Raw genomic sequence first — 24,945 nt, forward strand, 5'->3', positions numbered from 1 at the left:
AGTAGTGAGCGCGCAGCTTGTAGAACAGCGTAAAGTAGTGAGCGCGCAGCTTGTAGAACAGCGTAAAGTAGTGAGCGCGCAGCTTGTAGAACAGCGTAAAGTAGTGAGCGCGCAGCTTGTAGAACAGCGTAAAGTAGTGAGCGCGCAGCTTGTAGAACAGCGTAAAGTAGTGAGCGCGCAGCTTGTAGAACAGCGTAAAGTAGTGAGCGCGCAGCTTGTAGAACAGCGTAAAGTAGTGAGCGCGCAGCTTGTAGAACAGTGTAAATTTGCTGTCCCCTCAAAATAACATATCACACAGCCATTAATGTCTAAACCGCTGGCAACAAAAGTGAGGACACCCCTAAGTGAAAATTTGGACCATATTTGGATCAGACAGCGTTGTGCTGTGTAGTTTCCAACAGAACCACATGTAGCATTAGAACCATAGAGCGCTAACTGTAGGAGAAATCTACAGACGCGCAGAGACAAACTGCAGGAAAATAAACTACTGACTGTGGATTTTAGATGTTGTCATTGCTCTAGTCTAACAAGACGACGTGTGAAAGAAGTTCATGATAAACATGTCTCTCCTTAGAGGAATAAAACTGAAGACGCATGTGTTGAAGTGAACAGTTCCTACGGCCGACACACAGACGAGTCCTCATCGGTCTGCATATGTTCAACCACAAACCGCCTGTTAGCACTGTGCCTGCGCGTCCAGGTGTGTGTGTCTGTGTGTACCTGAGTCCTGGACACCAGCTTCATGAAGGGCCAGCTGTCTTCATGTCTGACGAGCTCCACAGTCAGCTGCTCGCAGGCCGACAGCTCATGGACGCCGTGGTTCCTGCCGGAGGAGCGCCGGCTGGATGAAGACGAGGAGGACGATGATGAAGGAGGGAGGACGGGTCTGGAGGGTTTAGGTGGGGACGGCCCATCTGACGAGGAGAAAGGGGGACAGGTTAAAGCAAAGCCCACACCAGGAGGCCTTCACCTCAGGAACGAAGCCGCAACAAAGAAACGGCGCCAAAACCCTCCGGGCCGTTAAATCGCACCCAAGTGTGAGACTGAATTCAAATCCTGGATTCCTACTGGACGAGCCCGACCTGCCTGTCGACTGGTTGTTTACTGCCTGTCGACTGGTTGTTTACTGCCTGTCGACTGGTTGTTTACTGCCTGTCGACTGGTTGTTTACCTGTTGGCGGTCTCTTGTGGGGTTCACTCTGACCAGGTGAGGTCTTTGTGTTGCCGTTTTGTGGCATGATTTCGTGGCTCAGACGGGCGCTGACTCGACTCCCTGAGCGGGCCGGAGCTTTACCTCCAGACACCATGTTGGCCTTCACTGGGGGGGGCGTGGCCTTTTTCCCTGAGGACCTGTGATGGGATAGAATCAGAAAATGGACATGAAGTAAACTGGGATCAGATCTACAGTAAACTGGAATCAGGACAGATACTGACTTGGAGACTGTGGACGTTTTCCCTGCAGAGCCGGCGCTGTTCTTGGGCGTGGCCTGCTGACCTTTGGGCGTGGCCTGCTGGCTCTTTCCTTTAGGGGGCGGGATCTTCTTGGTGCTGCAGAGATTGACGGATTAGAAGCTGCTCTTTGAGACTGATCTCAGGCAGGGGGACCAGGTTAAAAAACACTTACTTCACTGCTACTTCCTCCTCCTCCTCCTCCTCCTCCTCCTCCGACTCCTCTTCTTCCTCTGACTCCTCCTCCTCTTCCTCCTCCTCCTCCTCTTCCTCTTCCTGTTCATCCTCGTCCTCCTGTTCTTCCTCCTCCTCCTCCTCCTCCTCATCAATAGAAGAGCGCTGACGGGACGGCAGGCGGCTGGATCTCTGTTTGGGTCGACAGTCTGGACAGAACCAGTCGCCCTCTGGAACCGACTGAGAAACAGAACGAGCTGGTTAAAGATCCACAAGGTTCCAAAGTGCCTTGATCAGCATTCAGTTGCACTAAAACACAGTCTGAGGAGTCGACTGTTCATTTAGCCAAAATTATCATCCTGGCTAATATCACATGAATACACGAGCACCTTGCTAAGCAAGGGAGCCAGCTCCACCCTCTCGTCCAAATATGGTCACTTCTGGTTCCACAAACAAAGATGGTGACGGCCAAATGTCAACCTCGAGTCCACAAACGGGTCGAGCTGCCGCCTCGTCCTCTCGTTGCCTTTGCAGCAGCAAGTAACAGCAGTTTACATGATGCGTCGTCGTTCAGGCTACATCATGGTATTTTTCATGGTGTCTGATTTCTCCAGAATCGCTTACAGAATTTACAAAAAAAGGTTCTATATCAGGAGGTGAGATTTTAGTCCTATCGCACAGCGCTACTTCACAGGAACAACCTTCCAGCAAACAGTTATTAGCAGTTTTTTTATGCGCATTTTGAAGTGTCGCGTTACAAACGGTTGATTCAAAATTCGAAAAAGAGTTAAGGCGCTAAACGGGACATGGAAACACTTCACGATCCGAATAAGTTCTGATGTAGCGAACTCGTAACTCACGTCTGATCAGCTGTTTCTGCTGTCGGCGTCTCTGCCGGTAACGCTCATATGTGCTGAGAAAAGAGGTGGATGCAGATCTGGGCAGGAAGCCTTCATCAGCTGTTCTGCTAAATGATGCGTTCACCTCTTAAAGGTCTTTCTCAGATCCTTTGCTCTGCACGCTGATCAAACAGGTTATCGCCGCATGTTGCTGCTGAATGCTGCTTCTGCTGAGTGTAATAAAATATTAACGATATACTTCGAGTCATTTATCACCACTGATGAACCCCATAAAAAGGATATTAGAGCGTTTAAAAGCGTTATCTGGAGGTGCATGCAAAACTCTGCATAACACCAGATATTCCCATAATGCACGGGGACATGGCTGGCAGCAACTTGCCCGCTTGAAACACATTCCTGACGACCTCTCCGTTTCTCTCAGATCAGCGGCCCTCAGGTTCATGCAGCTGGTTTTGTTTCTGGTTTGGAACCCAGACGTCTTGTTTATTACAGCCGTGTGTAACGTCAACTGCTGACGTAACGACGCTCGCCAGAGCCTGGTTTATTCGCTCCAAACCAGCTGATGGAAACGCACAGATGTCACTCTTTTTTTGCAACATTTCAAAAGAACGATTCGCATGACAATTGGATGGAAACATGGCTACTGTAAAGTTTTATTGTTTCCACCTGGAGGGTGTGGTCTGTACGTACCTTGAGGCGGGGCCTCAGACAGTGGGTGTGGTCTGTACGTACCTTGAGGCGGGGCCTCAGACAGTGGGTGTGGTCTGTACGTACCTTGAGGCGGGGCCTCAGACAGTGGGTGTGGTGTCCTCGGTCACACCCGTCACACAGCAGCATGTTGTCGGCGTCTCCTTTGCGTCTGCAGATGCGACAGCGAGCGTTGAGGACTGAGCGGGACCAAAGAACGCTTCGCTCCAGACTGGACAGGTGGACAAACACCTGGACACAAGCATCAGCATGTTAATCCCACAGTTGCCACCCAGGTGTTATAAACGGTCAAACTTCTTTTTCCTGACCTGAGACAGACTTGAGCAGGACTGCAGAGACTCCCTCCATCGCTCCAACACCGTCTTACTGACCCGGCCGCTGTCACTGCCATCTGAGAGACAGACAGAGTTTAAAGTGAGTTTCCTGCTGATCTGGATCCGTTGTGACCGAGAACTGATCAGGTCCTGATCAGGTCCCTCCTGCAGGCGGAGGATTTACGGTCTCTAGTATCAGGAAGCCGTACCATCACTGGCCTGGTCCTCGTCTTTCTTCTTGGTCTTCTTGGTCTTCTGGTCTTTCTTGGAGTCTTCCTCACCTGTGGGGGAGGAGCCAGACACAGTGAAACAGTGACTCCGCCCACACACACCTGTACCTTTCATACCTGTCATGGTTAAATGACTAATGATGCCCATGATAACTATATCAGGGTCCACTATGCTAAAAGGTCAGTCAGCGTCTCAGCTGTATTTTGGGCCGTTCGCGTGTTATTTTCTGTAGAGATGCACCCATCGGGCGCCACGCCATGTTCCAAACCTTTCCAGGCCTGGAGGGAGACTCACCCAGCGGAGCTTTGAGGAAGCGCCTCTCGATGCCTTGCTCGATGTGAACGAGGGCCTGAGCCAGGATCCGTACTGAGCTGCTGACCACCTGAGGAGTCCCGCTGCCCGAGGCCACGCCGTCGCCCTTCAGCTCCTGCAGCCTGTAACACACACACACAGCAGCACGCTGTCACAGCCCGGGCCCCGGGCCACATGTTGGACACCAAGGTCAGGTGAGTATAACGTGCTCATCAGCTAACACATCAAATCTGAGTCAACCAAACGCTCGCCACCACAGAGCGGCGCCCAGAGAGAGACTTGCTGCTTCAGGTCAGGGACATGTTTCCACCCGAGTCTGCGTACCTGTCCCTGGCTCTGAGGGGGGCAGGTGAGTCCACCTCCATGGATTCCACTCGTCCGTTCATCCCTCCGCTCTCTTTGCCGTCTGAACACAGCAGCTCGTAGCTTCCTGCTTCCAGCGCAGAGCGCCACACCTGTCTGTCCATCACCTGAACACAGAGAGAGACAGGTGAGCGGGAGGTTACCTGCTGCTGTGCCTGACTCTGTTCACCAGCAGGTGTGTTTGTACCTTCAGAGTTCCCAGAGTTCCCTGGTGGATTCTGTCCTCGATGTCCAGCAGCAGGTCTCTCAGTCTCACCTCCATCAGAGTCTCAGCTGCAGCAGTGCATTCTGGGACAGATCGTGATGACTCCGGATCATCTGGACAAGGAGAAGAGAGTATTTACCTGCTGTGCGTCACCTGCTGTGCGTCACCTGCTGTGCGTCACCTGCTGTGCGTCACCTGCTGTGCGTCACCTGCTGTGCGTCACCTGCTGTGCGTCACCTGCTGTGCGTCACCTGTGGTTATTTACCTGAGCGGCTGTATTTGTTGCGGTCACAGTTCTGCAGCAGGTGTTGCAGTCTCTCCCTCTCCTGCAGCAGCGCCTCCTTCAGGCTGCTCTCTCTGTGACCACGTGGGTTCAGAGCCTCGATCAGCTGATCCACTTCCTCCACTGAGGTGTAGAAGGACCACTGGTTGGGCCGTTTGACTGGCGGCCCGCAGGTGTAGATGGGGGCGGGGCTTGAGGCAGCACTGGAAGGTTTTATCATCATTAGAAAACCTCTCTGAACACCGGACCTCCCCGTGTCTGACGGGACAAGAATAAAACAGTGACCTACCTTCCCTCGGCGGGCTCCTCCTTGACGACCTCGTCGTCCTCCATCTTGGTTGTGGCGTCCTGTGCGGGTTTTGGCCGTGGATGCAGCATATCCTCCGTCATGCCGAAGAAGTCGTCCTCTACAAACAGCGTGGAGGCTGAGGGGAGGAGCCAGTAACGGCGGTACAGACGGTCTCTGCCCAGAGGCAGCAGGCAGGTGCAGGCCGCCGCCTTCTGGATCCGCTCCTGTAGCTCTCGAACCTGCGGGACGGACATGACGCTCAGACCACACTCCTCTGTACCGCGTTACGTCCTGTTCTTTGTTTTTGCGTACATAAGAACTAACCGTTTGTTGACCTGCTCCGACTAATTAATGCAGTGAGAAGGTAAAGTGATGATCCAGCAGACTCACGTGAACCTTCTCACGGTGAAAGTACTGACTGGTACCGCCGGACTGACCGGTGCTCAGAGTATCGGAGGGTGAAATCAACATGGGAACAGTTTGATTCCTGAGGCTCCATCTACACTGCTACATTTTTAAAACAGAATCACCTCGGTCCTCACCAGCGTTTCAGCTGCGGATCAGAACTGATCTCCGTCTCTATTAAAACGACCTATAACCTCCATATACACACTAAGGATAGACACATAAAATTCAGTCCATGTTTCAGACCTTCTCCTGCTCGTTCTCCAGCTGCTCTGCAGTCAGGCTGGTGGGGGGGCAGGACGGGGCTTTGGGGTCGGAGGTCGGTTCAGCTGGAGGAGAGAGGAAACATCGTGACTCAGCAGGAAGCAGAAACTGGTCTCATGTGGAAACACTTTTGTTTCTTTACCTTTCTTCTTCCTGCTGCTGGAGGAAGACTTCTGCTCCTCGTCTTCCTCAGTGTTTCGTGCTGCAGTCTCGCTGCAGACACAAGCAACACGTTAATACTGAGATCAACACACATCAAATCAATATGTGATTACGCTGAACTTCTTGGAAACGGGTCCAATAAAGTGAATTCTCAGTACTGATTAACTGAAGTCTTCCGCTGCCGCGTACCAAGCGACACTTCAGCTCCTACAGAGCGTCAGAGGACGTATTTCCACCTCTTCATCCCTTTAGATCCAACCGACGCTTCAAACCATCAGAAGTTCATCTCCAGACACTTTAATTGCTTAAAGGGCTTCAACTTAAACTGCGACTTCCATCAAACATTTCACTTCAGTGTTTGTCCCTGCGTGGACACTTCCTTCAAACAAACATTCTTCTTCTACTTGTTTATTCAGACCTTTATCATCAGAATTACAGCATTTGTTAAAGATAAAACCGTCTCTCCTCTACCTGTTAGTCTGGAGTCCTCCCTTCACCTCCTGCTCCTTCAGTCTCTCCTCCTTCTCCTTCAGCCTCTGCTCCTGCTCCCTCAGCTTCTCCTCTTTACGAAGACGAACCCTGAAGAGAAGGAAGAAGAGGACACGTCAGTTTCTGATTTCTGATTGCGCGCGCCCCGCCCCCCGTGTTGTGCGTGTGCGGGGCGCGCGCCCCGCCCCCCGTGTTGTGCGTGTGCGGGGCGTCATGTGTACTAGGGATGATATGGATATCAAATCAAATTTTATAAATTGGTGATGGGCAGTGGATAAGACAGCTGCCTTTGGTGTGAGAGACCCGGGTTCAATCCACCATTGTGTTTCTGAGCAAGACACTTCACCCCTCGTTGCTCCAGAGGCGTGCGACCTCTGACAGCCCCCCTGTAAGTCGCTTTGGATAAAAGCGTCAGCTGAATGAGTTAATATAATGTTTATCATGAAAACAGTGTTTGATCACCAACTCTCAGTAAATATCTTCCAGCATCAACCAAAGTTCGCAACAGTCTATGACAAGATGGGGATGGGCAGTGCAGCGCTCTGGAAATCTTTCAGCCTGTCTGAAGTCTGAATGTGGTCGTATTTTGGTTTTTAGTGCTGAGGGAACCTTGATTGAAGAAAGCTGCCTCAGTGAAGCAGGTGAGTTAACCTGAAGCTGCTCCTGTAAAACTCCACTCGTTTGTTCTGCTGCCGTTTCCACCGTCTGTCTTTTCACGCACTAAACGGAACACATTACAGAGTATTCTCCCAACCCACATGTTGCGTACTCATGTAGAGCTGCGTCTCCACACGAGACAGGTTTTCTAAGTGTTTCTTCATCGCCTTCATGTTAACAGTAATTTCTGCCCCGCTGCTGTCATGGCAACGCAACACTGCGTGTCATCTAACGTTCGGCCGTTTCATGTTTTCTGTTTATTTAACGGCCACGTCTGAGCGAGAAAACAGCTGAATCAAGTTTACAGACCATCTGTTTCTGGTGTTTCTTTGCTACACAAACATCTGATTATCAGAGTGCATCACTCAGTACTGAAAATAACTCCAGGAACATTTAAAGTAAAGCAGCCTGATTACTGTCTGTTATTTTCATCACAACACATCAGTGACGAGGAAACTGGATTCACTTTGCTGCCAATGTCATTCTAATGAATTGAATATAATATTGATTAGACAAGTTTTTGATATTTTGGATAAATTGGTTTGTTAATCGGGTAACTTTTTTTTTTTCTTTAGAATACACAAAATTAGTCGTTAAATTAATCGACTTGAAAAATAATTGTTATGTGCAGCCCTATACCCGTGTGCCTACCTGTGTGAGTGTGCGTTGCGTAGCGTGTTGCGTAGCGTGTTGCGTAGCGTGTTGCGTAGCGTGTTGCGTAGCGTGTTGCGTAGCGTACCTGTGTGCGGCCTCCTCCCTCTCGCGGCGGTGTTGTTCCGATCTGATCTCTCTCAGTTCCTGCCTAGCGGCTCTTTGCTCCTCCACACAGTCTTCGATCAGGTCTCTGCTGGACGCTAACGTCAGCAGCTTCCCCACCAGAGCCTGCAGGATCCTCAGCTTCTCCCCTGCACACACACCAATACCCCATCAATACCCGTTCAATACCCGTTCAATACCCGTTCAATACCCGTTCAATACCCGTTCAATACCCCACCAATACCCGTTCAATACCCCACCAATACCCGTTCAATACCCCACCAATACCCGTTCAATACCCCACCAATACCCGTTCAATACCCCATCAATACCCGTTCAATACCCCATCAATAGTCAATCTGTACTGAGATTGGTGGGCTACAGACCTGGCGTCAGGTCGTACACCGCCGTGCTCGTCAGCTTCTTCAGCAGCGCCGGCTCGGCCAATCGCAGCTCGACACAGGGGTCGTCCATCATCAAGAACCCGCCCTGCTTCTGGTAACGGAACTTGGCGTTGCCATGGTAACAGTCGGCGCCGGACGCTAGGATGTGCAGCCGCAGGATCTCTGACAGCGTGCAGCTGTCCAGGTCCAGCTGTTTCAGACTGCAGCCCTGATGCAGCTGAGGCCAGGCCGCAGCCAATGACGCGACGGCGTTCAGCGCCGACTGGGTGGCGTCAGAGTCGTCGTCCAGAGCCTCCGACAGGTCTGCACATCAACACACACACACAAAACACACACATTACACACACACCCTAGCAGGTCTGTCCAGGTGTGATGGTGTTAAAGTGCAGCCGACCAATCACAGCTCTCCGTGTGTCTCACCTTCAGCCTGGTCTTTAGCCACCTCCTCCTGCTCCTCATCCAGAGCCTGAAAGATGGCCGACAGGAAGAAGAACAGCAGCTCACACAGGGGACCTTCAGGGTCAGAACCCACCAGAGCCTCCTCTAGAACCTCTGTGGGGGGGGGGGGGGGGGGGGGGGGAGAGACCAACACAACACCTGTCAGAACCAACAGAACCTCTGAATATATTCATTGAGGTTCTAAACTAGAACCTCTTTTTAACCTGTTAGAATTTAGAACTTATCCTAGATCAGTCAATACATCCTATTCATAATACTGGCACAGGACCGGTACCACGACACCTGAGTGGGAACAGAACCTTGTTAGTACCCTAAGGAACCACAGGGTGCTGGTCTAGTTCTGTCCAGTAGAGTTTAGAGAAAGTGTCCTTACCCAGAGAGACTCCGTCGGGGAACTCGTCCTTCAGGTCAAAGACCTCGCCGAAGGCCCGCAGGAACTCCAGAACCATCAGAGCTTCTCCAAAGAGCTCGGGTGGAAGTCGAGTCCTCACTGGAACCGCACTGGGCAGGTCCTGGTGGAACCAACACAAACAGATTCTGGTTCAGAGGAGAACACTTGGAGATATCATCATCATCTAGATCTACAGGCTGGTTCTGTGCAAACATCATGTGCACAGAACAGGACCAGAATCTAGTCCAGGACCAGTGACAGAGGAACCTCTTTAAGCTCGGCGGTGCGTTCACTGACCTTCAGGTCTTCACACTCCATGTCCTCTCTGGGTTTGTTCCACAGTTTCAGTCGCTCAGCGTATTTCTTCTTCTCCTCCTTCAGCTTCTCTCGCTCCTGTGATCAGATTAAAGTCACCGACTGATTCTCATTATTTCACTTTGTTTTAGCAGCATGAGACTCACCCTCTCCTTCTCCAGCTTCCTCTGCTCCTTCTCCTCCTTCCTCCTCTGCTTCTCCTCCTCAAACCTCCTCCTCTGCTCCTCCTTCAGCCTCTCTCGGTCCTCCCTCTCCCTCCTCTTGGCCTCCTGCACCTCCTCCTTCTCCTTCTTCAGCCGGGCTTTGTCCTGAGCTGCAGCTGCCATCTCCTCCCTCTGCTGCAGCAGCTTCAGCTTCTCCGCCGCCTTCAGCAGCGACGAGCCCGCCTGGAAGCACATCACACCCTTTACCGATCAGATCAATCAGTGATCTATAAGCGCTGATCCTGTGATGTCACGCAGCGTCACTCTCACCTGGCCAGGGGAGCCCCGCCCCGCGCCTTTAGAGGAGGGGCTGAAGGGGAACAGTGGCGGCTCGTCAGGGAAGAACTGCGAGAAGGTTTGTTCAGACAGCCGGTACTTCATCACTGTGGAGGGCTGAGAGAGGAGGAACAGGAGAACTCACCGATCAACACGCAGAACCACAGAGATTAGAGGAACACGTGATGCAGAGAAACCACAGGAAAGACAGATGCATGCTGGGTCACATCTGATGTGAACACATGCCTGATTTTTTATTTTATGTTACTATTCATGATTTGAGGAGGCTGACTTCTGTCTTCTGTCACCTTTCAGCTGAGGAGACGTTCGGGATGTGAAGCGTAACTCTGCAGGGGCGGGGCACACAGACTCCGCCGCCCTCATCCAATCCATCACTTCTAAAAATGCTCGCCTGAATCTGACCTCAAACATGGAGAAGTTCGTTACTGATCGTAAGGACTGACGACGTCCCGCTAATATTGGTTCTTCTGCCCAGACCGAGACGTAAAGTTGATCACAGTAACGGCAGCTTCGTTATTCTTTTACTAAAGGAGCTCTGAAGTCCCTCGCCTCGTGTTTGGTGTTATCCGCGTGGACCGGGACGCAGACTTGCTGCTGAGTAAACTAAGGGCGAACTCACACTGGGCGATCCGTACCGTGTCCAAGCACGTTTAACCCCCAAAGTCCGGTTCGTTTGACCACTGTGGCGCTCCGTGCTGTGACCGGTACGCGGTGATCGCTAACCGTGCCCGAGCACGGAACTCAGACGTAAAACGGCACTGTGCCGCGAGAGACAGAGAGCTTTCCCCCCCCCAAATATATCAAATATCAACACGTGGCGGTCAGCGTTGGATCTGTGGCGGTACGGGAAACACTGGAGCGACGACGTAAACGTGCTGCGGCTCGGATCGTAAGGCGCAGTGTGAGCCAGCGGGGCACGGTATGAGGAAAGTCTGGTCCCTCTGCCAGAGTTTAGCCGGTGTGCAGTAGCCTCTGATCAGCACGACACGTTAAGCTGCTGCACCGCTCCTAAACTCTGCAACAGAAACACTCCCTGTACGATTAATTAACAGTGACGTTTTAAAGCGCGGTTAACAGTGAAATCCGGTAATCGCTGCATCCCCAGCGCCGTTACCTTCCACAGGTGAGTCAGCTGGCGGCAGAGCTACCTTCCCCCTCTGTGGACTCACCTTGAGTGCGATGGTCCCGTTGTGAGGCTCACAGTGCTGCTTGAAGAGCAGCTTCAGTCTCTCTCTGGACACGCTGGCCTTCCTGCGACTGAACAAACACAACGTGAACGTCCACACTGACCTCTGGCTCCGCATGCTGACAGGAAATGACTTTCTGACTTCCTGTTTAAAAGGACGTGATGAGCAGCTTTTTATCTGTTGGTCTGATTGAAGCAGTTCACCCTGACGTCCAGCAGAGGGCGCTCTTCACCTTCACTACCCGTCAACAACATACGGACGATCAAACCTGCTCAATCGGCTCTGATCCAACTAAATCTCAGCAGTGTGGTGATGTCACGGCGGCTCACCTGATCTGATTGGCTCTGACAGTGAACGCCTCGCTGTGTTCGTCCTTCATCATCCTCACTGTGTATTTAAACACTGACGGACTCAGAGGCTTCTTCTTCTTCTTCTTCCTGCAGACACACATTAAAACAGTCGTCACCCTCCTGCAACACCTTCAGACTCAGGACGCTTCACTGCAGATCACCTTCCAGGACCTTTCCAGGACCTTTCCAGGACCTTTTCACTGATGACACCAACATGTTCCTCTCTGCTGAAGTCTGATGTTAAAGTCCTGCAGTCTGAAATCAGCTGCGTTTGTCCTTCTTTACTTTATTATTTTTAAGTATTCTGAAAGCGAGTGATATTTTACCTCCTGCTGCCTGAACACCAGTAACTGAGCAGACGACCACCAGCAGCGGCGACTCAGATTCACCTTCAGAGGAGGATTCAATAAACTCAGCAAACAAAGAAACTGGATTCTGCCCGAGGCGTGCTGCGAGGACGCGTTAGGACCGCCGAGGTTGCAATAGACTGCACTGTCTGTACAGTGAGAGGCCTCAGGAATAGGGTTGGGTATCGTTACATACCAGAACCAAAACCAGTACCCTGAAAGTGACACCGATACCAGCAGATACTTCATTCGATACTAAAACGCCACCTGGTGAAGCCACAGTAATTATTGGCAGCCTGTTATTTTTATTGTTGTTATGGACAAGCAAGGTGATCCATTTTATTTTTTCTTGTTGTTAAATAACTGTTAAATAAAAGTTTTGGAAACTGATCAGACGCTCCTGATGAGTTCGTCCTCACGGGTAGTTTTATACGGGGACAGAGGAGTAAAACAGTTTAGTCACCGAATAAGTTGTAGGAAACGAATTTAAGGTCATTTTTTAAAACGTGTTGAAACTACGGAAAATTATTTTGTTAACTTTCGATCAATAAACTGAGTTGAAAGATCTCAGAGAGCTTTTTCCTTTAGTGGCGAGTCCAACGAAGGTTAAAGTCAAGGGCGACTGGACGTGGTTGAAGATACTAGTAGATACTTTCTAGTATCTTCGTCCAGCTGCCCTTGACCTCAGCCTTCGTTGGATAACCACGACCTGGATGACCGAGAACCTTCACAGACAACTTTAGCGGCGAGTCAAACCTCCAACGACGACAGTCACAAGTAGAAAACGAGGACGAGTCTGTTTAACCACTAAAGTAAAGCCTCACAGAGGAAAGAGAATCTGCATCGGTCAGAGACACGCGATGATGAAACCAAGGGAAGCCGAGCTCGTGGCGAGGAACCCGCCTGAGACGCAGCCGAAGGTGACGGCTGGTAAAATCAGCATGGACTGAGCGTGTGCAGGAAAACCAGGAGAGAAAGCTGCTCTTCTCTTTCTTTCCGTGTTTGGCTGCAAGCTAAACCATCCAAAGTGTCATATGTTTCATATCATTGAAGCGCCGGTTCGACTGGCGACGATTCTACTCGATACCGAGCTCCCCTTGATACCCTCGTCAGAAAGCACTCTGTAACAACACCTGCACGGGGCCACGGGGCCACACCAAGTACGGAGCCTGCCCAACACATCAGCTGTAAGTGACGGGACGTTTCTTTTTTTGCTGAGTGTATAATTCTAAAGTTTAAGTTTCACTTATTCCCACAATTTCAGCGCAAAAAACATCCAAGAACATCCCAACTTTTTAGAAAAGCTGCTGCAACAATCAGAAAGATCCTGGAGGGACTGAATTATTCAACTCATTATTTATTAATATTATTCAGAGCGTCAGTCACTTGAATTAATGGCGTCCAGCCTACCATGTGACCTGACTCGGGCTGCGTTCACAGCGCTGCTACGACATCATGTTAAAATACTTTTCCAGGACATTTTACTATTTCTGTCAATGAATGGAATAGGGATCAACTGTTTTCCCAGGTTTTCCAGGATGCGTAGAACCCTGTTCTTTACTCCTGATCAGTCAGCACGACCTGCTGACCGATCAACATTAGAATGACCTTTGACCTACTGACCCGTTGACCTGCGCCGTGGGACTCTGGAAGGCTTTGCTCTCGTCGTCGCTGTCACTGATGACGATGGTGTCACCGTCCGCTGCTTTGGCGTGGCCGTTAGCGGCCGGCGCTCCGTTAGCGCTGGAGTGAGGAGAGTGAACCTGCAGGATCTCACACACATGTCTGCAACACACACACACACACACACGACCAATCAGCAGCTTGTTTCCTCACGATGCTGTTTGTATCCAACACGTTCTCATCACGACTCCTCACACAGACGCTTGGTCAGAACCTCTTGCCGTTCCTTTTTAACGGATCGGGCTCCGCGGTCAGTTAGAAAGAATAAATATGCAACGTCCTGTTAGACTTTCACAATAAAAGTGTGTGCTGATGTTGTGAAGCGTCACAATGTGTTGGACTGCTGTTACTGAAGGCTCCTGGTCTAAAGTCCAGTTTCTGGCCCTCCCGTCCCCCCAACCTCCTCCTGACTCTGACTTTACTGTTAAATATCCTTCACCTACCTTTGGCGTTCAAACCGACGCCAACGGGTCTTGACCAAGCGTCCATATGTGGAGACTCTGGAGTGACGGCAGGTTGTTGTGTCACCTGATCTGTTTGCTCTCCTCCACAGAAACTCTGACAGACAGATTTATGTTCTGACTAATCAACTGTTCTGAATACTACAATACCCATGAGCCTCTGCTGCCGACTGTAGTCAGCGGAACGTCAGGAGAACCTTCGGTTCCATCAGTCCGTCAGCGTCACAGTGATCTTCAGATTTTCAAACACGTCTCCTGCTGAACATTTGGTGTCACTCTAAACGTTCCCCCTCTCGCCTCCCCCGTCTCCACGCACTGACCAAAAGTGGTCGATGATGCGTACCTGCTGCGACCAATCACGAGTGCTGACCGGCCGAGGCCAGTCAGCTGCTCTAAATAAAGTAACCCCACCTGTCCTGCTGTGGTGGAGTAACCGTACGGCCCCGCCCCCCGTACCTGGCTCCGTTGCGTCCCGTGACGTCGACGGTCTCTCCGGGGAAGAAGCGGTCTTTGACGAAGGCGTAGACGTCCTCGCAGAGCTCCGTCAGCCGGCAGCGGCGGCTCTGAGCGGCCAGGTGGAGCAGAGGAACCAGCAGAGACGGAGCGAAGCTCTGCAGACTCTGCTTCGCCCGCCGCTCGCTCTCCACCGCCTCCAGGTAGGTGAGGCCCGCTCGGCCCGTCAGAGCGCAGCTCCACACCAGACTGTTACACAGGATGGTGCGCTCGAAGAACTCACTGAGGACAGGAAGTGACATCAGCCAGGAGAATGTCAATAACAAACATCAAGTCCTGATCAATACTTCATTCACTGGCACACCTGGACACACCTGGACACACCTGGACACCTCACCTTAGAGTCACATGTCTGAACTCGAGCTGCCAAACTTCAACCAGGAAGTAAACCATCACAGAAAGTTCACTGATCAGCTGATCGTCATCAATACCTGGAGTCTGTCTGTTTCAGGCTAGACTCTGTGACAACACCTGAGCAAGCTCACCTGTCCTGTGACGGCTGTAACGTCCCTTTACCCTCCGCAGGTGAGTTCAACTCTCCAAACTTTATTGACACAGTGTTGAGTGACAACAGGCCTGATCTCTCAGCTAACGGCTAACCTAGCCGAGCTAACTCACTTTAGCTCAGCTAGCTCGCTAACTTTAGCCCAGCAGTACACCTGCTCCCGGACCGGTCCAGTCCGCTTCTAACGCGGCCTGCCTGTGTGGACCGGATCCCCGGAGCCCTGCACCTGCTCACCAGGGAACAAGTTCAACTTTTCATTCTGAATAAAGTTGCTTTTGTTTTTGTTGTCTGGAAGTTTGCCAGCGGACCAACTGTCACTCAGGACTCAGTGCCGGTCCCGTAGCGGCCCGCAGGTGCGCCAGGTGAGCTCGAAAAGTACTTACTCGTAGGACCTGAAGACTTCGTGTGTGATCTTGCAGAGGAAGACCTCCTCGTCCGGCCGCAGGTCCGCAGGTGGTCTCTGCCGGATGAAGGCTTTCCTGTGGAGCAGCGGCATCGCTCCGGGTCCGCTTTCAGGAAAAGGAGGGAAACCGAGTCACGAAGACCGAATCTGGGACCCGAACTCGGACTAAACAAACCAAAGTCGACCGTCAGATTCAAACCGGAGTCCTGGACGGGGAGCACCGGGAGGGGGGACCGAGCGGAGCGCGCGCAGACCGGCTCTTTTGTTAGACTCGGAGATAATCCGCCCGCATGGAGCCGCGCGCCGTCCGAGCCGCGGCTTACCTCCGTTACTACGGAACCAGAACTTCTTTAATCCCGCCCTCAGCCTCCGAACCGCCGGGAGAACCTGCTCCTCACGGACTTTACCGAGTTGTGTAACGATGGACCGACAATCGGCGGGACAAAGTGAAGAAGAAGTCCGCGAGCTGAGAGCTGAGAGCTGCGCGCGGACTGGCGGCTTGTTGACCAAGTTTTCAACCACTTCATGGACCCGCGGCGGGCTGGGAAACTTCAGATTCAGTTCAACACTTACTGCTCTTTCTTTTTTATTTCTGTGTTTATAAAGTTATTAATAACAAAAGGCTGCATCTGACAGTGATTTCATTATCGATCAATCAGCCTAATATGGCCTCCGTAAAGTTACTGGTCAAATATGGATGTTTAAAATCCAAAAATATTCAGTTTAGCCTAACCCGTGAATATTTCACGTTTTTGCTTAAGAAACAATTTAACTATAAATCAATTATTAAAATAGTATTAAGTACAAAAGTTTTATCTAATTAATATATCTATATGTTAATATATTGTTATTCTTTTATAGTTTGTTGTACTTTTCTTATACTGACCTCTGTAATGTACGACTACCGATGGAAATTAGCCGTCTGACTAAATCTGGCATATTTACAGTAAAATATTCATTAATGTGCCCAGTTAAATAAATAAATAAAATAAATGGATTTTTTGCTTAATTGTTATTTGTCTCAGTTTTGAAAAAATAAATAATATAATTTCTAATAAAAAACATGTGACCCGATTGTATTTATTCAGTTTACTCTTTTTAATTTTTAATTTGTGTAAATTATTTCTTTCTTTTCACCTTTATAAACGTGTCTGTCACAGATCACCACCAGGTGTAGTGAGCAGCGTTACCGCGTGTTCCCGAGCTGTGTCACCTGAACGCACCGCACGGAGTTAGTAAGTGGGCGGGGCTTCGCTGTACTCCTCTGCGCCGGTTGGTCGGCCGTCCTGCCGCTCCTCCGCTGCCAGCCAATGGTTGCCTCGGGAAACGGCCGGTGATGAAACAGAGCCGTGATGTCACAGAAGTGAACGGCAGGAAGCGGTGACGAGAGCACGAGGTGATGCGTCACAGCAGTGAGTCTGCGCAGACGGCCGCAGGTAATCTGCTGCTCATTAAAATAAAAAGAGCTTTTTAAACTGCTTGTTGTTTCAGAATAATAATAATTAATGTGCAAATCACGACATTAAGAACATCTGCTGTTTCTGCTTTTGACCTCCCGGCCTTGGAAAGAACCCGTTCACCTGGAACACTTGTTGCTGGTGAACGTGATCACATGATCATATCCAGGTGTGGACCTGCGGCACGGTGCTCCTGTTAAATAAATCAGATGTTTGGCGTCCCGAGGCCTCCGACCACGGAGCAGGATCCGAGCTCAGCGAGGTCACTTGACGGTGGTTCCTTCTTACCGGGTACATCACCATGGTCCCCGATGCTGAGCGGCTCACCTGGAGCAGGTTCTGAGATCAGAGATCAACTCTATAAAAACACGTACTGACCAATCAGCTCTCTGGGAAATGACATCACCATCTGCAGAAAGCTCGCAGCTGCTTTAAGATGTGACAGTGAACAGCTCAGCACTCTGAATGCGTTTTATATTCTTTATTTTCACGCAGCCTGTCGCAGCGCTGGTCAGGTCACAGAGGCTGGTCACCGGCGGCAACCGGCGGCTACCTGCAGCTACCTGTGCAGGTGAGGTTCCGCTTCAGTCTGAGCAGCGTTTATGGCCTGAGTGGATTTTAGGAGTTTCTTTAGAAAAATGTTTGCAACTCTTTATTTGTAAGTTAGTTATTACATCAATCTGTGTTTGAAAGGGGACATCACGGCGACGTCACGGCAACATCACTGCGTCGTCACAGTGACGTCACGGCGACATCACTGAAGCAGTGGGAAGATGAAGGAGACGTTTAACAGAACAAACGTTCAGCAGAACCATCGGGCCGTTTCTCTTCGACTCTTTATTACAGACACACCTGAGGTTTCCATGACAACAACGTGAGCAGAGTGACATCACAGGGAGTTCACACTCGTGGTGATGTCACCATTACTGAGTTCACTTTTAACGGGGTCACAGCTCGCTCTGGTCTCTTGCTCAGTCCTCCAACACTATTCAAGGATTAAAGAGTCCTGAACCCCGGTCCGGAGCCGGGACCTGTAGAACCCCGGTCCAGAACAGTCCAGGAACAGCGATGCAGTTCAGTCCAGACCGGTTCAGATCAGACCACCCTGTACAGGTGGATCTGCCGGAGAGCGTCAGGGTCCGTGTCTCTGCCCAGGTAAACATCGTAGTCCACAGGAAGTTCCTCCACCCAGCCGGGCTGCAGCGCCTCCTGCTGGACACAAACAGGAAGTGATGCACGTGTGTGTGTGTGTGTGTGTGTGTGTGTGTGTGTGTGTGTGTGTGTGTGTGTGTGTGTGTGTGTGTGTGTGTGTGTGTGTGTGTGTTTTACCTGCAGAGGGCTCAGACTCTCCATTAGACTGGGAACGGTGACCAGCAGAGATCCTTTCTTCCTGAAGTTCTCCATGATGAACCTCCACGCTCTGAACACACACACACACACACACACACACACACACACACACACACACACGCACGCACGCATCACTTCCTGTGTGTGTTTAAAGAGCTGAAGTGAAACCAGGATATTTTCCACGAGTTAGAAACTTCATCCACAACCTCACTGACATTTCTAACGACTGTAGAACCTGAACAGGACAGAACGTCTTCAGATCATCAAACATTTATTATATGGATCTGAACAAACAAAGATGGCGTCCGTTTCTATGGCAGCTGTAGTTCTGTTCGAGTCATAAAGGTTTCAGTTTCTGATCTGCAGCTGCTGAAGAGTTTCAGAATAAAACTTCCTCACTTCATGTTTTCAGACTGAGGAACAGAGGCTACACAGGAAGTGATGTCATGACCAGCTCTCAACAGAGAGCCTAAGCCCCGCCCCTTCCAGCGGACCACATGGGGATAAAATATGTACGGTGGTCAACGGCGAGAGACGACTGAAGTTCTGACGCCGTTTGAATTTTATCAAACATGAACATGTTTTCAGATTCAGATGTTTTTATTTTCTGATTGTTTATGAACCAAATTATTTTGTTTAGATTTCTTTAAGACTTCGACTGGTTCCGTTATTAATATACAGGATCTCACAGGAGTGAGTACACCCTGTAGGTACCCAATCCGTGCTGCCTGCCGGATCCCTATCTGTCTGAAGGACGTTTCCACAAAAGTGCCTGTTCATAATTACTCCTGTGTTGCTGTCTGTTCTCATCTCAGGGTGTCAAATACGCTTACAGAAAGGCTGACAAAGCGTTATTTGATGACGTGGCAGATTGTGATTGGCTGTACGTCGGAGTGCTTATAGATATAGTTTTAACGGGTCCTCGGATCAACTACGGAGACCCCAGAGCCGTTAAATAATCTGGGAGAACTTATACAATGAAATGCAGCTCTACTTATTAAACAGGACCTAACACAGCCTGGCATTAGCTATGTATTAATGTTACAACGCTAATGTTAGCTGCCGATCAAGTTAAGCTAACGGTAGCTAATTTAATTGTGCCCCAGTTATAAATGTAGATATCAGATCTGCTCAGGGTCTTTATTAAATATTTTTTCTTTTATTTCACATTTACTTTGGCAATATGGAAATAATGTGTACACACACACACACACACACACACACACACACACACACACACACACACACACACTCACACACGTTAGCTTAAGTGGATCGGCAGCTAACATTAGCGTCGTAACACTAATTCACCGAAAACTAGTATCCGTAAACACTACGACATACAGCCAATCACCATCTGCCACGTCATCACACAAACGTACAGCCAATCACGTTATGTGACATTACCAGCAGGCGCAGGCCCCAAGCACATCTGGTACCTACACCGGAAGCGCTAGTAGCTAGCAAGGAAGCAAGCTATATTAGTATAAAAGGCGTTGACAGCTTCCCAAAGCCCCTCCCACTAACCCTAACCAACACAGGGGGGTGGGCCTAAACCTGAGTCAGCGACTGTCTGCACGTCAACTGGCTAACCCTACAGCTGTGCAGCCGTCGCTAGCAGCTAGCGTTAGCCTCCTTTGTTAGAAATGAAAAACGTCCTGCTGAATCAGGTTTTTCATTTCTAAATTATTTTCCTGTTACATCACAGTGAACAGTTTCATCTCCAGAGATTAAAAAAGACTTTGTTATCTTGATTTGAAAGATTTAGTTGGATCATTTTGAGCAGGCAGAGCTGCAGTGACCTTCTTTGACTGACAGAACCACTTCTGAGCATGTGCAGAGCGGATCCGGCCGGCGGTACTAGGCACTGACACGCCCCTCACATTATTGTAAATATCTGATTCTATCTTTTCATGTGAAACACTGAAGAAATGACTCTTTGCTCCAGTGTAAATTCGTGAGCGTCTAGCTTGTATAACTGTAAAGTAGTGAGCGTGCAGCTTGTATAACAGCGTAAAGTCGTGAGCGTCTAGCTTGTATAACTGTAAAGTAGTGAGCGTGCAGCTTGTATAACAGCGTAAAGTCGTGAGCGTCTAGCTTGTATAACAGTGTAAAGTAGTGAGCGTACAGCTTGTATAACAGCGTAAAGTCGTGAGCGTACAGCTTGTATAACAGCGTAAAGTCGTGAGCGTCTAGCTTGTATAACAGCGTAAAGTCGTGAGCGTCTAGCTTGTATAACAGCGTAAAGTCGTGAGCGTCTAGCTTGTATAACAGCGTAAAGTCGTGAGCGTCTAGCTTGTATAACTGTAAAGTAGTGAGCGTACAGCTTGTATAACTGTAAAGTAGTGAGCGTCTAGCTTGTATAACAGCGTAAAGTCGTGAGCGTCTAGCTTGTATAACAGCGTAAAGTCGTGAGCGTCTAGCTTGTATAACTGTAAAGTAGTGAGCGTACAGCTTGTATAACAGCGTAAAGTAGTGAGCGTACAGCTTGTATAACTGTAAAGTAGTGAGCGTACAGCTTGTATAACAGCGTAAAGTAGTGAGCGTACAGCTTGTATAACTGTAAAGTAGTGAGCGTACAGCTTGTATAACAGCGTAAAGTAGTGAGCGTACAGCTTGTATAACTGTAAAGTAGTGAGCGTACAGCTTGTATAACAGCGTAAAGTCGTGAGCGTCTAGCTTGTATAACAGCGTAAAGTCGTGAGCGTGCAGCTTGTATAACAGTGTAAAGTAGTGAGCGTGCAGCTTGTATAACAGTGTAAAGTAGTGAGCGTGCAGCTTGTATAACAGTGTAAAGTCGTGAGCGTGCAGCTTGTATAACAGTGTAAAGTCGTGAGCGTGCAGCTTATATAACAGTGTAAAGTCGTGAGCGTGCAGCCTGTATAACAGTGTAAAGTAGTGAGCGTGCAGCTTATATAACAGTGTAAAGTCGTGAGCGTGCAGCTTGTATAACAGTGTAAAGTCGTGAGCGTGCAGCTTGTATAACAGTGTAAAGTAGTGAGCGTGCAGCTTGTATAACAGTGTAAAGTAGTGAGTGTGCAGCTTGTATAACAGTGTAAATCTGCTGTCCCCTCAAAATAACACATCACACAGCCGTTAATGTTTAAACCGCTGGCAACAACAGTGAGGACACCTCTTGGCTAAAGCTTTTCATTCCTCTCAATAAGATTCATTAATAAACAGCCGAAATATAATTTATTAATTACTCTCAGTTTTCCCTTCAGGCTGTGTGCTGACGTAGAAATGTTAGCATCTGAATCTAACCTCTGTGTTTACAGTCACATCTGAAAGAAGCTCGTCCATCCAGCAGCAGAGGCTGTTTCACACCTTCAACCAGCACACCTGGAGGCTTTAGAACCTCTCTGCTGATTGGCTGCTGATGGCACCCAGTGTGGCGGACAGGGTTCTCTATCAGAGTGTGTGTTAGTGTGGATCCTGACCTGACTTGTTCACTGGGTTCCATGAAGAACTCGAAGACGTTGTTCATGATGAGAACGTCCGTGTTCTGCAGCAGAACGTTCTGCAGGCAGACGTCAGTGTGGAGTACCTGCAGGAAATGGAACTCATCAGAAACTGGTTCTACTGACTTCTGCTGTCAACAGTCACACGGACTCATGTCGGTTCTTTTGTGTGTTTGTGTGAAGAACCTTGATTCGGTCCGTCAGCTTGTACTTCTGCAGGATGTCGTTCTGCAGTTTGACGAACTCGTCGCTGAGCTCCAAACCGATCAGCTGAGAGGCCGAGCTGAACACGTACGCCTGAACACACGCACATTAATGACATCGTGCATCCTCTGTAGTGTTTTAACTTTCAGTTCACTTTCCTTCAACTGTCAGCATGTTATCTACTGGGTTCTACTGACCCCGTACAGGACCGCTCCCAGTCTGGAGCCCACGTCCACCAGCATCTGACCACTCAGGTCTGGAAGAACGTTCTCGAACAGAAACCGAAGCTCAGGTATCGAGAACGAGTGCGAGATGAAGTCTGCAGGAGGAAAAACAGAAGAAGATGATGAAGCAGGAAGATCGAAGCGCGTGATGAAGATGATGATGATGATCCTCACCAAGTGGCGCGGTTCTGTAGGATCCGCAGGTGAGACAGTAGGAGCGACTCATGGTTCCCTCCTCACACAGAGAGTCCACCTGATCTTCATCATACAGGAAACTGTCGACGTGAACCGTCGGCCGAGAGCGCTGCTGCATCTGCAACATCATCTTCATCGTCATCATCTTCATCAGTATCATCAATATTTGTGATTGACAGATACAGATTTTCTTTAGAGATGATCTGCAGGTGCATCTCAGAATATTAGAATATCTTGAAAAAGTAAATTTTTAATTGTATTTTAAGTCAAAGAGTGAAACTTTCATATATTTTAGATTCATTCCACATAAATTTAAATATTTCAGGTCTTCTGTTGTTTTTATCTTGATGACAGTTTACAGCTCGAGGAAATCAAAAATCCACATCTCATAATATTAGAATAAAGAATTAAATGTTGACCTGAGGAGAGACTTTAATGTCTGAGTCTGGTTCTGTTGTCCAGAACTCATTAACCCGGTTCACCAGGAGCCTCAGCAGGTCCTGCTGAAAGGGCCAGATGAGTAATGATCATGGTGGCAGGAAGGTTAAAGTTTGGCAGGAAAAGGTGACAAGCTTCAGGGACGACCGCAGCCTACAGAGGACGGTCAAGAAAAGCAGATTCAAGAACTTGGGGGAGCTTCCCAAAGACTGGACTGATGCTGGAGTCATCAAGATCCACCAGGCTCAGACGAGTCCAGCAACTGAAGAGACACAGTCCTGAACCAGAGACAGAGTCAGAACGTTTTACCCAAGCTAAGGAGAAGCAGAACTGGACCGGTGGTCAGTGGTCCAAAGTCCTCTTTTCAGATCAAATCCAGGTCCCAGAGTCCAGAGGATGAGTGGAGAGGACCAGAATCCAAGATGCTTGAAGTCCAGAGTGAAGTTTCCACAGTCTGTGATGACCTGGGGTGTCAAGTCCTCTGCTAGTGCAGGTCCACTGCGTTCTATCAAGTCCAGAGTCAAAGCAGCGTCTACCAGGAGACTTTAGAGACTTCATCTGCTGACGAGCTTTATGGAAACGCTGGTTTCCTGTTCCAGCAGGACTTGGCACCTGCCCACAGGACCAGAACCACTAGGAACTGGTCTGCTGACCGTGATGTTACTGAGATTGACTGGTCAGCCAGCTCACCTGACCTGAACCCTCAGAGAATCTATGAGTGACACCAGACCAACAATACAGACGAGCTGAAGGTCTCTATCAAAGAAAATACAACAAAAGAGCTGAAATATTTAAATTTATGAGAAATGAATCTAAAATATATGAAAGTTTCACTTTTTGACTTAAATTACAGGGAAAAAAACACTTTTTCACAATATTCAAATTTTCTGAGATGCACCTGTGTATAATGATATATCATCCCGATTAATCTACTAGTCTATCACTAATATTAATATCAACAGTGCCTTGCTGTACACAGTAGTATTGTAGTAGTACTACAGTAGTATTGCAGTACCGTGCTGTACGCGGTAGTCTCAGAGGGGAACATGGCGTCGGCCGGAAGGCGCCCTCTCAGCTCGTCGGAGATGTTCTGCAGAATCACCGTCTTGTTGTCCGACAGCAGTTCGTCGAACTCGTCTGCAGGAAGAACCAACAGGTGAAATGTACGGAGGCCCAGAGTGATCAATATTAAATTAGCTAAAAGCAATACAACTTTCATGACGTCACTCAATCCGTAACGTGACTACGGATTCTGATTTTCTGCTGACTGAAAATTGCTTTCATCAAGTAAAACACTTCCTGTAGATGAGACTTGAGAGAGTAAAATAATAATGTTTTTAATTATTTGATTTACAATAACAAACATCACACAACTTATTTAACATTTAAAGAAAGTTTGTTCAACATGAAGCATTGATCTAATTGAGTAAAGTGAAGACAAGTAAGGTAACCTACAGTTAAGTACCCAAAACTAAAGTAACCTACAGTAAAGTACCCTAAACTAAAGTAAACTAGAGAAACCTACAGTAAAGAATCCTAAACTAAACTAGAGTAACCTACAATAAAGTATCCTAAACTCATGTAAACTAGAGTAACCTACAGTAAAGTATTCTAAAGTCAAGTAAACTAGAGTAACCTACTGTAAAGTATCCTAAAGTAAACTAGAGTAACCGACAGTAAAGAACCCTAAACTAAAGTAAACTATAATAACCTACAGTAAAGTATCCTAAACTAAAGTAAACTAGAGTAATCTACAGTAAAGTATCCTAAACTAAAGTAAACTAGAGTAACCTACAGTAAAGTATCCTAAAGTCAAGTAAACTAAAGTAACCTACAGTAAAGTATCCTAAAGTCAAGTAAACTAAAGTAACCTACAGTAAAGTATCATAAAGTCAAGTAAACTAGAGTAACCTACAGTAAAGTATCCTAAAGTAAACTAGAGTAATCTACAATAAAGTATCCTAAACCAAAGTAAACTAGAGTAATCTACAGTAAAGTATCCTAAACTAAAGTAAACTAGAGTAACCTACAGTAAAGTATCCTAAACTAAAGTAAACTAGAGTAACCTACAGTAAAGTATCCTAAACTAAAGTAAACTAGAGTAATCTACAGTAAAGTATCCTAAAGGAAACTAAAGTAATCTACAGTAAAGTATCCTAAACTAAAGTAAAATGTAG

General features: G+C 48.6%; 3 protein-coding genes and 1 long non-coding RNA gene across 5 annotated transcripts in view; 1 reads left to right on the plus strand and 3 right to left on the minus strand.

The window, feature by feature from the left end:
• baz1a (bromodomain adjacent to zinc finger domain, 1A) overlaps positions 1-15,973 on the minus strand; it is an 18,417-nt gene extending 2,444 nt beyond the window's left edge. The window contains exons 1-27 of the mRNA XM_046061971.1: positions 15,420-15,973; positions 14,475-14,753; positions 13,498-13,659; positions 11,507-11,614; positions 11,160-11,247; positions 9,964-10,086; positions 9,637-9,876; positions 9,473-9,568; positions 9,158-9,296; positions 8,746-8,877; positions 8,308-8,628; positions 7,905-8,070; positions 6,491-6,598; positions 6,000-6,070; positions 5,840-5,922; positions 5,189-5,427; positions 4,882-5,102; positions 4,599-4,729; positions 4,373-4,518; positions 4,031-4,170; positions 3,715-3,786; positions 3,500-3,582; positions 3,258-3,422; positions 1,625-1,863; positions 1,435-1,548; positions 1,172-1,350; positions 721-914 (exon numbers count right to left, since the gene is read on the minus strand). Coding sequence (XP_045917927.1) covers positions 721-914; positions 1,172-1,350; positions 1,435-1,548; positions 1,625-1,863; positions 3,258-3,422; positions 3,500-3,582; positions 3,715-3,786; positions 4,031-4,170; positions 4,373-4,518; positions 4,599-4,729; positions 4,882-5,102; positions 5,189-5,427; positions 5,840-5,922; positions 6,000-6,070; positions 6,491-6,598; positions 7,905-8,070; positions 8,308-8,628; positions 8,746-8,877; positions 9,158-9,296; positions 9,473-9,568; positions 9,637-9,876; positions 9,964-10,086; positions 11,160-11,247; positions 11,507-11,614; positions 13,498-13,659; positions 14,475-14,753; positions 15,420-15,532 — 4,152 coding nt within the window. The 5' untranslated portion in view covers positions 15,533-15,973. The remainder of the gene's footprint in view (positions 1-720; positions 915-1,171; positions 1,351-1,434; positions 1,549-1,624; positions 1,864-3,257; positions 3,423-3,499; positions 3,583-3,714; positions 3,787-4,030; positions 4,171-4,372; positions 4,519-4,598; positions 4,730-4,881; positions 5,103-5,188; positions 5,428-5,839; positions 5,923-5,999; positions 6,071-6,490; positions 6,599-7,904; positions 8,071-8,307; positions 8,629-8,745; positions 8,878-9,157; positions 9,297-9,472; positions 9,569-9,636; positions 9,877-9,963; positions 10,087-11,159; positions 11,248-11,506; positions 11,615-13,497; positions 13,660-14,474; positions 14,754-15,419) is intronic.
• Positions 15,974-16,913: 940 nt separating this feature from the next.
• LOC123978630 lies at positions 16,914-19,421 on the plus strand. The gene is made up of 3 exons (XR_006827020.1): positions 16,914-17,232; positions 17,392-17,467; positions 17,590-19,421. It is a non-coding gene; the product is annotated as an uncharacterized LOC123978630 (long non-coding RNA).
• Positions 17,716-24,002, minus strand: zgc:109986 (uncharacterized protein LOC553566 homolog). 2 transcript variants are annotated; one of them, XM_046061973.1, is made up of 7 exons: positions 23,784-24,002; positions 22,310-22,448; positions 22,109-22,230; positions 21,894-22,004; positions 21,687-21,793; positions 18,226-18,316; positions 17,716-18,105 (listed from the first exon to the last, which is right to left on the minus strand). In XM_046061973.1, exons 1-7 carry the CDS (start codon positions 23,985-23,987, stop codon positions 17,992-17,994), a joined length of 888 nt encoding a protein of 295 aa, XP_045917929.1. In that variant the 5' UTR covers positions 23,988-24,002; the 3' UTR covers positions 17,716-17,991. The 2 variants fall into 2 exon arrangements, with proteins under 2 accessions (XP_045917929.1, XP_045917928.1); XM_046061972.1 differs by having other exon boundaries at positions 17,716-18,108.
• Positions 24,003-24,168: 166 nt separating this feature from the next.
• Positions 24,169-24,945, minus strand: part of LOC123979350 (mitogen-activated protein kinase-binding protein 1-like) — an 8,356-nt gene continuing 7,579 nt past the window's right edge. Inside the window, exon 17 of the mRNA XM_046063254.1 lies at positions 24,169-24,186. Coding sequence (XP_045919210.1) covers positions 24,169-24,186 — 18 coding nt within the window. The remainder of the gene's footprint in view (positions 24,187-24,945) is intronic.

Source organism: Micropterus dolomieu, linkage group LG11, assembly GCF_021292245.1.
Source record: "Micropterus dolomieu isolate WLL.071019.BEF.003 ecotype Adirondacks linkage group LG11, ASM2129224v1, whole genome shotgun sequence".
Classification (NCBI taxonomy): Eukaryota; Metazoa; Chordata; class Actinopteri; order Centrarchiformes; family Centrarchidae; genus Micropterus; species Micropterus dolomieu.

Excerpts from the sequence above, each read along its gene's own strand:
- zgc:109986 (XM_046061972.1), bottom strand. The coding sequence starts at position 23,987 with ATGAAAGTTGTATTGCTTTTAGCTAATTTAATATTGATCACTCTGGGC. Across the intron at positions 21,794-21,893 it reads AGCTGACGGACCGAATCAAG|GTACTCCACACTGACGTCTG; the intron begins GTTCTTCACACA and ends CATTTCCTGCAG. Across the intron at positions 18,109-18,225 it reads AGAGTCTGAGCCCTCTGCAG|CAGGAGGCGCTGCAGCCCGG; the intron begins GTAAAACACACA and ends GTTTGTGTCCAG.